Genomic DNA, 12,576 nt, shown 5'->3' with positions numbered 1-12,576 from the left:
GACAGAAATTCTTTACAGAGAGGGTGCTCAGCCATTGGAATGGGCTGCCCAGGGAGATGGTGGATTCTCCGTCCCTGGAGGTTTTTAAGACAAGACTGGATGTGGCATCAGTGCCATGGGCTGGGAACCACAGTGGTAGTGGATCAAGGGTTGGACTTGATGATCTCAGGGGTCCCTTCCAACCCATCTGATTTTATGATTCTATGACACTGAGGGCACTTGGAGTGTTCAGCTGGAGAAGAGACTGAGGGGAGACCTCAGTGCAGTTCCAAATGCCTGGGCAGGGGCAGAGGAGGGGCAGGGACTGAGCTCTGCTCTGGGGGACCAGGGACAGCACGCAGGGAATGGCTGGAGCTGTGCCAGGGCAGGGTCAGGTTGGATCTCAGCCAAAGGTTCTTCCCCCAGAGGGTGGTTGGCACTGCCCAGGCTCCCCAGGGCAGTGGGCACAGCCCCAAGGCTGCCAGAGCTCCAGGAGGGTTTGGCTGATCCTCTGGGGCACAGGGTGGGACTCTTGGGTCTGTCCTGTGCAGGGCCAGGAGTTGGACTGGATGATCCTTGTGGGTCCCTTCCAACTCCGCATGTTCTGGGATTCTGTGAGTTTGACTGTTCGTTGGGTTCCTTGCAGGTTTTTCCATGCAAGTAGCACTTTTCCCGTGTTCCTGGGTCCGTGTCTTCAGCTATGAAACATTTTGTAAGTGATAAAAATATTGACAGGTGATTTGCATCGAGTTGACAAAGGTGAACTTACAGGGTAGAATTAAAGATGTATTTATACTGAAAATTTAGTTCTCAGCCCAGATTCCTTGCTCTGAAGTTCAGGGATTCTTGAATTGGGACAGTTCTGATTCAGGTACAATACAGGAATGAAATAAATTCATATTCCTTGTTCTTATCAACTCTGAAGGAAGAAAACACCTGTGTTTTTTCCATTGGAGTGTTCCCTTGGTCTGCTGGGGGGTCCATTTCAGCAGAGACCTGGAGAAGCCAGGCCAGACTCTGGTGTGTTTTGGTTTCCTCAGGAGCACCGAGGTGCTCAGCTCCCTTTCCATCCACGCTGCTGGGAACAGGTGGCTGCTCCGGGGTCACCAAGTATATTTAGGGCTGAAACTGGAGCGGGCTGGAGCCGGATTGGCCGTGCTGGCCACACGTGTCCTCGGGAGCCGCTGCACCCGCTCGCTCTCTCCCACTGCTGCTCAGGAGGGAAGGCTGGAGAGGCTTTGCTCCAAAGGATATTTGCTGGATGTTGCTGGTAAGAACATTTTAATTGTGTTTGACTTCTTGTCCTTAGAGCAGGACCTTGAGCTGCTTCCCCAGTTGGTAGTTTTTTGGGAGTAGTTGTCATGCCTTGCCCATGGAAGACAAGTCTTCTGCCTGGAGAACCAGCTGCAGACTGCAGGAGGAGGAAAGCACCTGGAATCGTGTTTGGGAGTGTAACTGAAGGTTATAACTGTGACAGTTTTTCTAGTTTATATCCTTATATGCAACCCCCACTTCTTGGCTTTAATCACTCACTTTGGCCTACTTTTTCACACAACTTGCCGCCCATTAATGGAGTTATTCTTGATTTATTTTAATAGTTAATGATCTGGTTCAACAAATTAACTTTTTGGCAATTTTTCTCACCTCACTGGAAACTAAAAAGGGACAGTATTCCATGTTCCTATATTTAACCTGGGTTACTCGACTTCCCTTGCCTCAGAAGGAATTGCAGTGTAACCAGCTAAACTCAACGGGCAGTTGGCAGGATTAGCTTACACGGCAAATATCCCTGGACTCAGGAGCAGCTGTTCCAAAGCCTCATCCCCTCCCAGCATTAGAAACAGGGCTGCAGGCTCCGGTGGAAAATTGTAGCTCTGCCTCGCAGCAAAATCAGTGTGTTAATTAATTTTTGACAGTAATCTGTGCTTTGTAATTCAGCCAACTCTGTGGAATTTCATCTTTTCCAGGTCTGAAGAAACAGAGAGAAAAAAGCCACAAGAGCTTAAAAAAAAACCCTCCCAGAGAATCAATATAGGCTAATGCTGGGAAGACAGAAATTGCCTCATTAACCAAAAGATGCTTAAAAAAATATTTATTATATTTTTCTACATTAGGCTTTCACTTATGAATGAATATCACAGAATATACAGATAAAGCTCCCATTCAAACAGGAGCTTGAATAATATAACGAAAGAGGAGAGAACAGTCACAGAGAAAAGAAAAATGCTTCATATAATTCCGGTGTAATAAAGAACCCAAATCATACTTCAAGAAATCTCTTCCTTTTTTATTTTCGTCGGATTCTAATATTGCTGTTACAACTATTGGAATGAAGTATTTGTCCAAAATTGTAACTTATATCAGTATATTTGAAACTTAATCCCATGTTTTTCCATAATAATCAAAGTAGTGCCAGATCCCAGCTTTATTTAGGATCTGACTAGTTACTAACCATGACCCCAGGTGCTTTATGAGCTTGATTTGTCACTTTTCATGGTACTTTTGGGCTAATCTTGTTTATTCATATTTTTATTTGCTGCATGACCAGTGAGTGGGGGAGAGACAGAAGAAAACCTTCAGAATGGAGGAAGAAGAATACGAGGAAGTTGTGGAGGTAAGAAGAAAATCCTAAGAGTAGAAATAATTGTTTCCTGCCTTGTGAATGAATATATTAATCACTTTAATGAGACTCTGCTCAGGAGCATAGGTGGTTGTTTGCTCTCTGAAGATTAGGGGATGATTAGATATCTATTAAATGGCTTAATCAGTAAAGAACCCACAACAAACAACAACAGTTGCTCTCAGCGGAGCAAAGTCTGCTGGTTCCTGCCATAGTTTCTGAGTTTATATAAGGACTGTAACCCTCCTACACCCACAGCACAAGGTTTCCTCATTACTCTTCTGCTTAATTATAGATGCACTGGGCCATCTCTTCTCCCTGCTGGCTTGCCCTCTGTCACCCAATCCATGCTGGAGAGGATGACTTTGGAAGCCCCTTCCTAGCCTTGCCCCTGTGCCCACTGCAATGCAGAAAGGCAGGAGGTTTGTGCCACCGAGGGACCACGACCAGGTTCAGCCTTAGAAGTTGCAGAGATGGAGCCAGATTTAAGTGGCAGGACCAGGGGAATGGCTTCCCACTGCCAGAGGGCAGGGATAGATGGGATACTGGGGGACAATTCTTCCCTGGGAGGGTGGGGAGGCCCTGGGTCAGGTTGGGCAGAGAAGCTGTGGCTGCCCCTGGATCCCTGGAAGTGTCCAAGGCCAGGCTGGATGGAGTTTGGAGCAACCTGGATAGTGGAAGGTGTCAGGGTTGGAACAAGATGGGCTTAAAGGTCCCTTCCAATCCAAACCATTCTGTGGTTCCTTGATTCTTTGCCTGTGGAGTTCCATCAGGGATTAATTTGCCAAGATGTCATTTAAACTGAGAGTTCAATTAAAAGAATCCCCAGGAACTGGGGAATTTACAGGTTAGGATTATGAGCAAATGCCACCGGAGCGATGACTTTGCTATTGAAACAGTCCATGAGGTCAACAGAGTGGTCTTACCTGTTGCATTATTGCTATTCTGAAATTAACTTATGTGCCATTAAATACATAAATTATTGTAGCAAATTGCTGTGTTTGAGGAAAAGAAGAAGAGTATAAATGCAGACACCTCACAACCCATTGTCACCACGCTGTGTTCGGTAAGCTGTTGATTTTAGGTGATGCGAGGGCACTGAGCCCTGGCTGCAGACTTTAAAAATTTCAAACAGTGAATGAAGTAAAGCCAAATGGATTAGTTAAATGTGTTTTGGAAAATAAAGAGTTACCACTCATAAAGTCCATTTAAAGGCATTGTACCACCTGGTTACAAAACACCAGCTTTCATTAAATTTCCTATTAGCACTTATAATTGCCTTCGTGCTTCCTGAGCGCTGTGTGCTCTCAGTAATAGGTATTTATTTGCTGTCAAAGTTTATTTATTCCAGCTGGAATTATGTTATGTTGGGCTTTCTGTCCACACAGCCCCGTTTCATCCTTTGTTTTTTATTTTCAGTGACCACCTTGCTGCAACCGCATCCCTCAGACAGACCAAGGTGGCACTGCCTTAGTAGCTTCCCTCAGGGTACTCCTGGTGAGAAGTTACATAAAAGAGGAACAACAGCATTTGGTGCAATTTTAAGGCAGATTAAACCTTTCCAGAGTTTTCTTAACTAAAAGCCCACTTTTATATAAATTCATGATTTTAAACCTCCAAGAGTTGTATCAGAAATTAATCTTCTGAAAGAATTGGAAGATGGTTGTTGAATATTGAGTAGCTGAGGCAACGCCAAGCATTTTAAGATACTATTTTTTTAATTTCTCGGGCATTACTAACCCGTACTTGACATCGTAGCCATTTTGTGATGGGAATGACACAAACTTTCGCTGCTGAGTTACTTAAGGTGTTGTGGAAGGATTGTGGAAAGTGTTGTGGAAGGTTTGGTGGAAGATTTTGCAGAAGGTTTGGTGGAAGATTTTGCAGAAGGTTTGGTGGAAGATTTTGCAGAAGGTGTTGTGGAAGATTTTGCAGAAGGTTTGGTGGAAGATTTTGCAGAAGGTTTGGTGGAAGATTTTGCAGAAGGTTTGGTGGAAGATTTTGCAGAAGGTTTGGTGGAAGATTTTGCAGAAGGTTTGGTGGAAGATTTTGCAGAAGGTTTGGTGGAAGATTTTGCAGAAGGTTTGGTAGAAGGTTTTTTAGAAAGTTTGCAGAAGGTTTGGTGGAAGGTGAAGTGGAAGGTTTGCGGAAAGTTTTTGGAAGGTGGGCCCAGCACGTCTGGGCAAGAGAGCAGAAATCGCCCCCAAACAACCCAATATATCACAGGTTGGGAGGTACGAGCCGGTCGCATCAACTAACTTTGAGGAACAGCTCTGGCGAAAGGGCTTAAATTTCAATGAGAATTTTTTTAGGTCTCGATTCAAAGGGCTTTTTGCTGCCGCAGTTTCTGGCAAGTGACCCTGAGCAGGTATCGCCGAGGAGGTTTCCAAACATGAACTCCATGTTTTACATTTTCTCCTTTCTAGCAGTTCGGCACCTCATGGATACAATCCATGCCGGTTACTACAGCGGGTGGGGCAATGTCCGTAAATGCTTTTTTCCCCTCAACTGGCAGCGAGCGGGGACGTTTGAGGGCGGAGATGTCTGAGGGCGAAGGCCCGATCGGCGCGCGGCCCCCTCAGCGCGGCCGCCATTTAACGCCCGACGGCGCCATCGCGCGGCCGCGCTGGAAATGGCGGCTCGGGGCTCCCTTCAGGGGTGATGGAGGGCGAGCGTAAGGATGGAGAATTGCGGAGTTGTTAACGCTGGAAAACACCTCCAAGGTCATCAAGTCCACCCCAGTGTTTCCCAAAATCCAATCTAAACGTCCCCTGGCACAACCAGAGGCTGTTTCCTCTAGTGCTGTCCACTGTTCTCTGGGAGAAGAGCCAACCTCCATCTTGCTCCCCCCTCCTGTCAGGGAGTTGCAGAGCCAGAAGGTCCCCCCTGAGTCTCCTTTTCTCCAGGCCGAGCCCCCCCAGCTCCCTCAGCCCCTCCTGCTGCTCCAGCCCCTTCCCCAGCTCCGTTTCCCAACTAGGAGAGATGTTCCGTGGAACCTGCTACTCACAACCAAGCAAGAAGTGGTGGAAGATGCCAAGGTCAGGGGCAGCCATGGCTACTGTGACCACAGGACTCGTGAAGTTGAAGATTCGGAGAACAGTGAGGAAGATAAACAGAATTACAATCCCAGACTTCAGAAGGACACATTTGGGGCTGTTCAGGGAAGATCCTGTGGGGCCCAGGGGAGTTGAGCGATCTTCTAGAACGATTTTCTCAGAGCACATGGTTCAATCCGAAGTGCAGAAGTCAAACACAGCAGGAGGCTGGTGTGGAGGAAGACGGAGCTCCGGAGTGAGCAAAATCACAAAAAAAAAGAAATATACTGAAGGTGGAAGCAGGATCAGGACACTTGGGAGGAACATAAAGACTTAAAACATTACAAACTCCATTCCTTCAACTTGATGTTCAAGAAAGGCAAGGAGGAAGATCCAGGGAACTATAGGCTGGTCAACCTCACTTCATTCTTTGGGAAGGCCGTGGAGAAAATCGTTTGGGAAGCTATTTCTAAACACATGAAAGACATGAAGGTCGTGAGGAGCAGTAAACGTTGAGTTATCAAGGGCAAAACAGTGGCTGACCCATCTCATTAGTGTTTATAATGAGTTCACAGCTGCTGTGGACAAGGGGAGAGCAGTGAAGGTTGTGTATCTCGACTGCTTCAGGGAGACCTCTTTGTATCACCAGATTCATGAGACGTGGAGTAAATAGAGGACAATAAAGTGGGTGGAAAATTAGCAGGCTCAGAGTTGAGATCAGTAGGACAAAGCATAACTGGCAGCCAGTAATTACTGGTGTCCTTCAAGGATCTGTAGGTAGGAACAACTCCGAGGACAGGCTTAGAGAAACCTGCTACAGCCCCCTCAGAGCATCACCAAACAACTGGAAAATGCTTGGGTTTAAATGCTGATTCTTTTACTGTGGTCATCATTGCCTTCCCTCTTGTGGGTAAAATTAGATAACATCCTTCATTAATTACTTGGACGATGATTAGTTGAGGAATGTATGGAAAAAATCCAATCATTAATGCAAAAAATGAACGGATATTCAGAATTACTCCATCAGTACCTGTGAACTGCAGCCCTGTTCCTCCAGAAGTGTGGTTTTAAAACAGCTTCACAGAAGCTACAATTTGCTAATCTGACCTAACAATGATTTTTTTCCTCTTTTTTTTTAATAGTACTACATTGAAGAAACAGTTGTTGAGGAGGGTGAGCCACATGAGGTAAAGGTCCCTGTCATTATTCGTATAGCGTCTATATGCATGTAATTAATGTGTAACTCTAAATTAGTAGCCTTTTTGTATTCTGAGGTTTACTTTTTCACATTAAACTCACAAATAGCACCGAAGAGTTGCTGTTTAATATTTATTTCCTCTGCTGTGGGATGATCTAGAGGACCACTTTACATGTATCAGTTCTCTTCCCTTCCCCTTGGGCAATTTCCCAAAAAAACTGATGGTTTGCAGATTTCTCTTTATGTCACTGGTAACAAATACTTAGGTCACCAAGGATTTGTTGCCACAATTTGAAATTCTCTTTATAAAATAGATATATCTCAACTCTCTCCTATGTTACCATGAAATACTCTTTATGGCATAGGCTTGTGCAGAAACCAAAGCTATTAAATGTTCAATTCTTGATGTATTTTCAGTTCTATCTCATACTGCTGCAAACAGCTATCAGAAATCTGACCTTAAAGTCAATTTTTTAATAAAAAATTTTATATTAAATAAAATCTGACTCTCATTTAGGTGATTTTGGAGCACATTTTTAAGTTGTAATAATTATTTTTAATTGCTTTTCATTAGAACCATAGTGTTAAAATTATTGCTTGCAGACCATAATAATGTTTATCCGTTGATAAACAAGAATATAAACTATTTAAATTCATTGGGAGTTATACATATTAAACAGAGGCTTCCAGATCCTCTGGTGAATAATTACGTGAGTTTGATACAGAAACCAGCCAGACATTTAATTCCTTGTGGCTTTTTTAGGTTGGGTGATGTGTAGTAGGAATAATGGATAATCCCAGCAGGAAAAATGTCACTGGTTTTTTGTCTCCAGGTGGATCTGGATAAGCTGAGCATCCTTTTACTCGCTCAGGGAGGTGAAAAATGCTTATAATAATGAATTTTTAGAGCTATAAAGCATGTAATTATTTTGATTTCTTTATTCCCAGGTGGTCACTGAGATCACTGAGACTGTCAGCACAGAGTTCACAGGTCCTGAAACTACCACAACCACCTACACTGTCGAGGAGGACAAACCTTCTGGGGAGGATGCAGCACCTCCAGCCAGGAAAAAGACAATCCGCACAAAAGTGGACCCATCCAAGTTTTTGACGCCTTACCTGGAACACAGCAACAAAATGAAGGACCTATTCAGTGAGGTAAAGATTGTCCCACGTCTTTGATTTCTTGAGGAACACCCTGGAAAGATTGCATAGGGATTATTTGATTATTATGTTGCAAAAGACTAAATTTATTTTTAAATTTATACGTAATATAATAATAATATCAATAGTCAATTCTTAATTATGCAATATAATGGATCTATACTAATATCAATTATAGATTTAATATATCAATTATATATATAATTTTTATGTATTGTATATAATTATTATTAACAGTAGCTTAATATCAATATTAAGCTACTAAGGAGAATATAATCAATTAAAGGTGATCCAAGCCAGACTGAAGTTAGAGATGGACTTTTTTCTCTTGTTTCAGATGGAATAAAGTAAATTGGTTAAAATAAACACAATTGCAAATGTAATTGAGTAATGCTCGTTTCTATTACTAAATAATCACCCCAAATTCTTATCCTAACCAGATAAATATGGCAATAATTGCCAATAGATTTCTGTCAGAGCTTCAGGCTGTGTCTTATTTGTGTTTGTCATTGTTTTCTTCCAGAACAAGTACAAAGAAAAATTTAGAAAAGAGAAAGGAAAGCCTTATGCTTCCACAGTTGATACCCCAGAAATTCGGAGGATCAAGAAAGTGCAGGACCAGCTCAGTGAGGTGGGTGGCAACTGCATGAGAAAATAATGTTTAGTGAGTAGGTAAGAAGCAAATTAAGTCTGAATTTTGAGTGTTTTATAAGAAGTGATAATTCCAACCAAGCTGCTGTTTTGCCATGGGAATTGGCTACATTGGTTTGGCACTACAGCCAGTGTTTACATGGGAATGGACTGGGCAATGGAGCTACACTGCATATCCTGGGGATGGACCTCTCATTAGACAGTGGAAGTGCTCTTAGAAACAGCTCTGTGATCACAGACAGGCACCACCTCTAGCTTGGAATCCCACCTCTTGAACCTCTCTCAGAGCTGCATTTCTTCCTCAGTTAATTCCCCAAATCCATTGGTTTCCGTAGGCCTCATTTCCAGATCCGTTCAGGTTTTGGATGTTCACAACATTAAGTGTCAAAACGTTGATATTCTGATTTTCTTTAAGAGAAAAAAAAGCAGTTTTGCTGTAGGATAAGTTGGTTTTTGTGCCTCCAGGTTAAATACCGCATGGCTGGGGAAATTGCCAGGACTATTTGCCACGTGGATGAAAAGGCCATGGATATAGAACATGCCAAGAAAGTGTCCCAGCAAGTGAGCAAGGTGAGTGGGTTTGACTGTGGATCGTGAAGTTGCTGATATGAATAAAGTTCTGAGCTAAAGCAATGTTTATACAGCAATTTAGAGGCACAGGGAGGGACAGCAGAGAAGTTGGTATAAATACATCTTATAAATATAAATACAGTCTTAAATGTTTCCATTTGCTGCCTTCAAATGTCACTGGACTGAGGCTTTCACTTTGAAATAATCTCAAGAGCGGGTAGTTTATTCACAACATTTACACAATATTCACAAAAGTAAATAATTTTGTAGTGATTGAGTGACCAACTGGCTGATCTTTCCTTCCAGGTATTATATAAACAGAACTGGGAGGAGAATAAGGACAAGTACCTGCTGCCCCCTGATGCTCCAGAGCTTGTGAATGCGATAAAAAACACAGCCATGTTCAGCAAGGTAAGAGAAAACAGTCCCAACTCTAAGCAGCTGAAGTGAGAGAAGCTTTCCAAGGCACAGATTAATTCAGAATGAGCATTCTGGTGTTCTTCTGGGTTTCAGAAACTCTACACTGAGGAGTGGGAAGGAGACAAAACTCTGTTTTATCCCTACAACGACAGCCCAGAGCTCAGGAGGGTAGCCCAGGCTCAGAAGGCTCTGAGTGATGTGAGTACCAAACACAGTTGGGTTCTGGCATAACTTGGTAGATTATTTCTATTCTACACTATCGTTTTATAATATTTTAAATTAAATATTTGAATAAAATGATTTCAGATGGAGAAACTCCCTCCCAGGGTTGACTCTTAAGTCCAGTTCACCGTTGTGGGTCTGCAAATCTGTCTCTAAACCAGCGATAAGCAAAGTCAGGAATTGGCAGGGCTGTGGGATTTGCTGATATTTGGATACCTGGAACTCTCCAATTGGGGATTTCAGGTCAAGATTTCAGTGAATTTTGCAGATGTTCACTGCTGATTGAAGGGGTTCCCGCTGCAGTGGCTGTGGGCAGAACTGCTGCAGTTAATGGGGTGGGAGCAGAGTCGAATGTTCTGATGCTCAGCTTGGCAGTTACTGGAAATCTCTGTTTCTTCCCCATTTTCAGATTGTCTACAAAAAAGGGCATGACGAGCAGAAAGCCAAATTTACCTCCCTGCCAGATCCCCCTGATGTGGAACTGGCCAAGAAGGTGACGAGGCAGCTGAGCAATGTGAGTAGGATGCAGTGGCTTTTCCTGTGGAAACCTCACTTTGGGAGTTAGAGAGGCAAAAAGGTACCTAAAGAAAGAAAAAGAGAAAGAAAAGATATGCAGGAAGACCAAAGTTGCTGAAGAAACTGGAACCAAGTTGTATAATCTTGTAAGGCAGAATTAGGATTTTAACTCAGTTCAGAATTTAGGACAAGCATGATTTTATTTATTTTATTGTGTATTGAACATTATCTGCTCCTTAAGATTAGAGAGTTACACTGTTCACTTCTGGTTGCAGAACCACTCATAAAATATACTGAACCCATTTGGAAGGTGAAATAATTTCATTTAGAGAAAACTTCTGTAATCTTATGATTCCACAGTTTAAAAGGTAAATTGTCATCAAGAAGATTTTGTAACATGTAAACCCCAAGATCAGTATCATAATTCTTCGAAATGAGTAAAATAATAAACAGCAATAACAGTAAATTCCTACTTAACTAATGGGCAATACTGTGTCCCAGTATTATGTGAGCAGTGAGAAAACAGAACTAAAGGAATGTGTTAGTGAAGTATCACAGAGAGATTTTCTTATTAATAACTTTGTTCAAAAACAGATTATTTGTGCCACCTATTTACCCTTTTTAGGTCAGGGGAGGAACTAAGAGCAGTAACTGAACCCTGAAGTGGTTTGGTCAAATCATATTTAAAGTGGTTTTGACAGTAGCTACTGAAGTGTTTAGAAGGCAGATGTAAAATGTGAAGCAACTTTAAAAATACAACTGTGACAACCAAACCTGTCAAGGGAAAATGAATCTGTGTCTTGGGGATTAAATTTGATTGTTTGATTTCCTTATAGATTAATTACCATGAGGACTATAAAAACAAAGTGAAAGGCAAGTGGAGTCAAACTCCGTGCTATGACGTGGCCATTGCAAAAATGAATGCAGAAAATCTAAGTATGGTGAGTGGATTCTTCAGGGAATCTTGACCAGCTTTATCCTCTGTCTGTGTTAACATGGAAAATACTGATATAATTTGCCTGCTCCTCTGGTGATATTTCTCCTTTCCTAAATAAGCCACTTTGTGGGTGTCTGATTGCAAAGCAAGCGCATTTCATACTTTGTTTTCTGTCTCTCTGTTCCTAACAGAGAAAGTACCAGGAAGACTTTGAAAACATGAAAGACCAAATCTACTTCATGCAGACTGAAACCCCCGAGTATGAAGCCAATAAGAGAGCTTCAGAGAACGTCAGTAAGGTGAGTTCAGGCTGTGCCATTTGCTCAGCTTGAGAACAGTCCCACAGTCAGACAAGTTGGTGCTGAATCTGTTTTGTCAGGACCTTTCATGGTCCCTTGCCACCATGAATGGGAAGTTATGTAACCAGGGGCATTTGTTTCTGAAAAATTCAAGATTATAGTATAGATTAAAATCATATCCCAGACTGGGTTGGGCTGGAAGGGACCTTAAAGCCCATCTTGTTCCAGCCCTGACACCTTCCACTAGCCCAGGTTGCTCCAAGCCCTGTCCAGTCTGGCCTTGGACACTTCCAGGGATGGGGCAGCCATCCCTTCTCTGGGCATTTACACAGGTTAGTGAACATTTGGCTTTTAATACTGATTTTTAAAACCCTGCCCTTTTTGTTTTTATTTTTTTCAAGGTAAAATACAGAGCAGACTATGAAAAGAAGAAAGCTATTGCAGATTATAATGTGCTTCCTGCTACAGAGAACCCATTGCTGAAGCAATTAAAAGCTGCAGGCAATATTCTCAGTGATGTAAGTACCATGAGTTTCAGTCTTGTCCAAGAAACCAAACTCTTCATTTCTTCCCAAGGCCTCTCCTTTGCATCTCTTAGTAGTTTTAGTTTTGTATTTGTATTTGTATTTGTCATGAGGTGCCCCCCAGCCAGAACAGGTCAAGTAAAGAGTCATTTCTCCAGGGATGAGTGGGGCTGTAGCAGTGGCATGTGGATAGCTAGTTACTTTATAATTAATTTAGATCCCTGTGGATAATGGATCACAAGAGGGCAGTTCTTCCCTTACTGGTTTAAGGAATTTCAACTGGTACAATCATGATAAAATACGTGGTACTTTTACATATGTTGTGTTCTGGTTACTCACTGTAACAGCCTTCTCAGCCTTCTCTTGCTGTTTTCATCTGCATGGAAAGAGATTACATATTTTTCAGTGTCAGAACTTCAAAAACCATTAGTCAGACCTTTC

General features: G+C 42.5%; 1 protein-coding gene across 9 annotated transcripts in view; it reads left to right on the top strand.

Moving 5' to 3' along the window:
- The first annotated feature begins 5,512 nt into the window (after nucleotides 1-5,512).
- The window catches only part of NEB (nebulin), a 96,529-nt gene continuing 89,465 nt past the window's right edge, over nucleotides 5,513-12,576 (top strand). For all 9 annotated transcript variants that reach the window (XM_039379016.1, XM_039379013.1, XM_039379011.1 and 6 more), the window contains exons 1-11: nucleotides 5,513-6,126; nucleotides 6,777-6,821; nucleotides 7,781-7,990; nucleotides 8,520-8,627; nucleotides 9,113-9,217; nucleotides 9,524-9,628; nucleotides 9,731-9,835; nucleotides 10,269-10,373; nucleotides 11,212-11,316; nucleotides 11,504-11,611; nucleotides 12,013-12,129. In XM_039379016.1, the coding sequence (XP_039234950.1) occupies nucleotides 6,001-6,126; nucleotides 6,777-6,821; nucleotides 7,781-7,990; nucleotides 8,520-8,627; nucleotides 9,113-9,217; nucleotides 9,524-9,628; nucleotides 9,731-9,835; nucleotides 10,269-10,373; nucleotides 11,212-11,316; nucleotides 11,504-11,611; nucleotides 12,013-12,129 (1,239 nt within the window). In that variant the 5' untranslated portion in view covers nucleotides 5,513-6,000. The remainder of the gene's footprint in view (nucleotides 6,127-6,776; nucleotides 6,822-7,780; nucleotides 7,991-8,519; nucleotides 8,628-9,112; nucleotides 9,218-9,523; nucleotides 9,629-9,730; nucleotides 9,836-10,268; nucleotides 10,374-11,211; nucleotides 11,317-11,503; nucleotides 11,612-12,012; nucleotides 12,130-12,576) is intronic.

Source organism: Pipra filicauda, unplaced genomic scaffold, assembly GCF_003945595.2.
Source record: "Pipra filicauda isolate LSUMZ 115617 unplaced genomic scaffold, ASM394559v2 scaffold152_size1767362_pilon, whole genome shotgun sequence".
Classification (NCBI taxonomy): Eukaryota; Metazoa; Chordata; class Aves; order Passeriformes; family Pipridae; genus Pipra; species Pipra filicauda.
The sequence above is the reverse complement of the archived record's forward strand: the minus strand, read 5'-3'. Positions and strand labels throughout refer to the sequence as shown.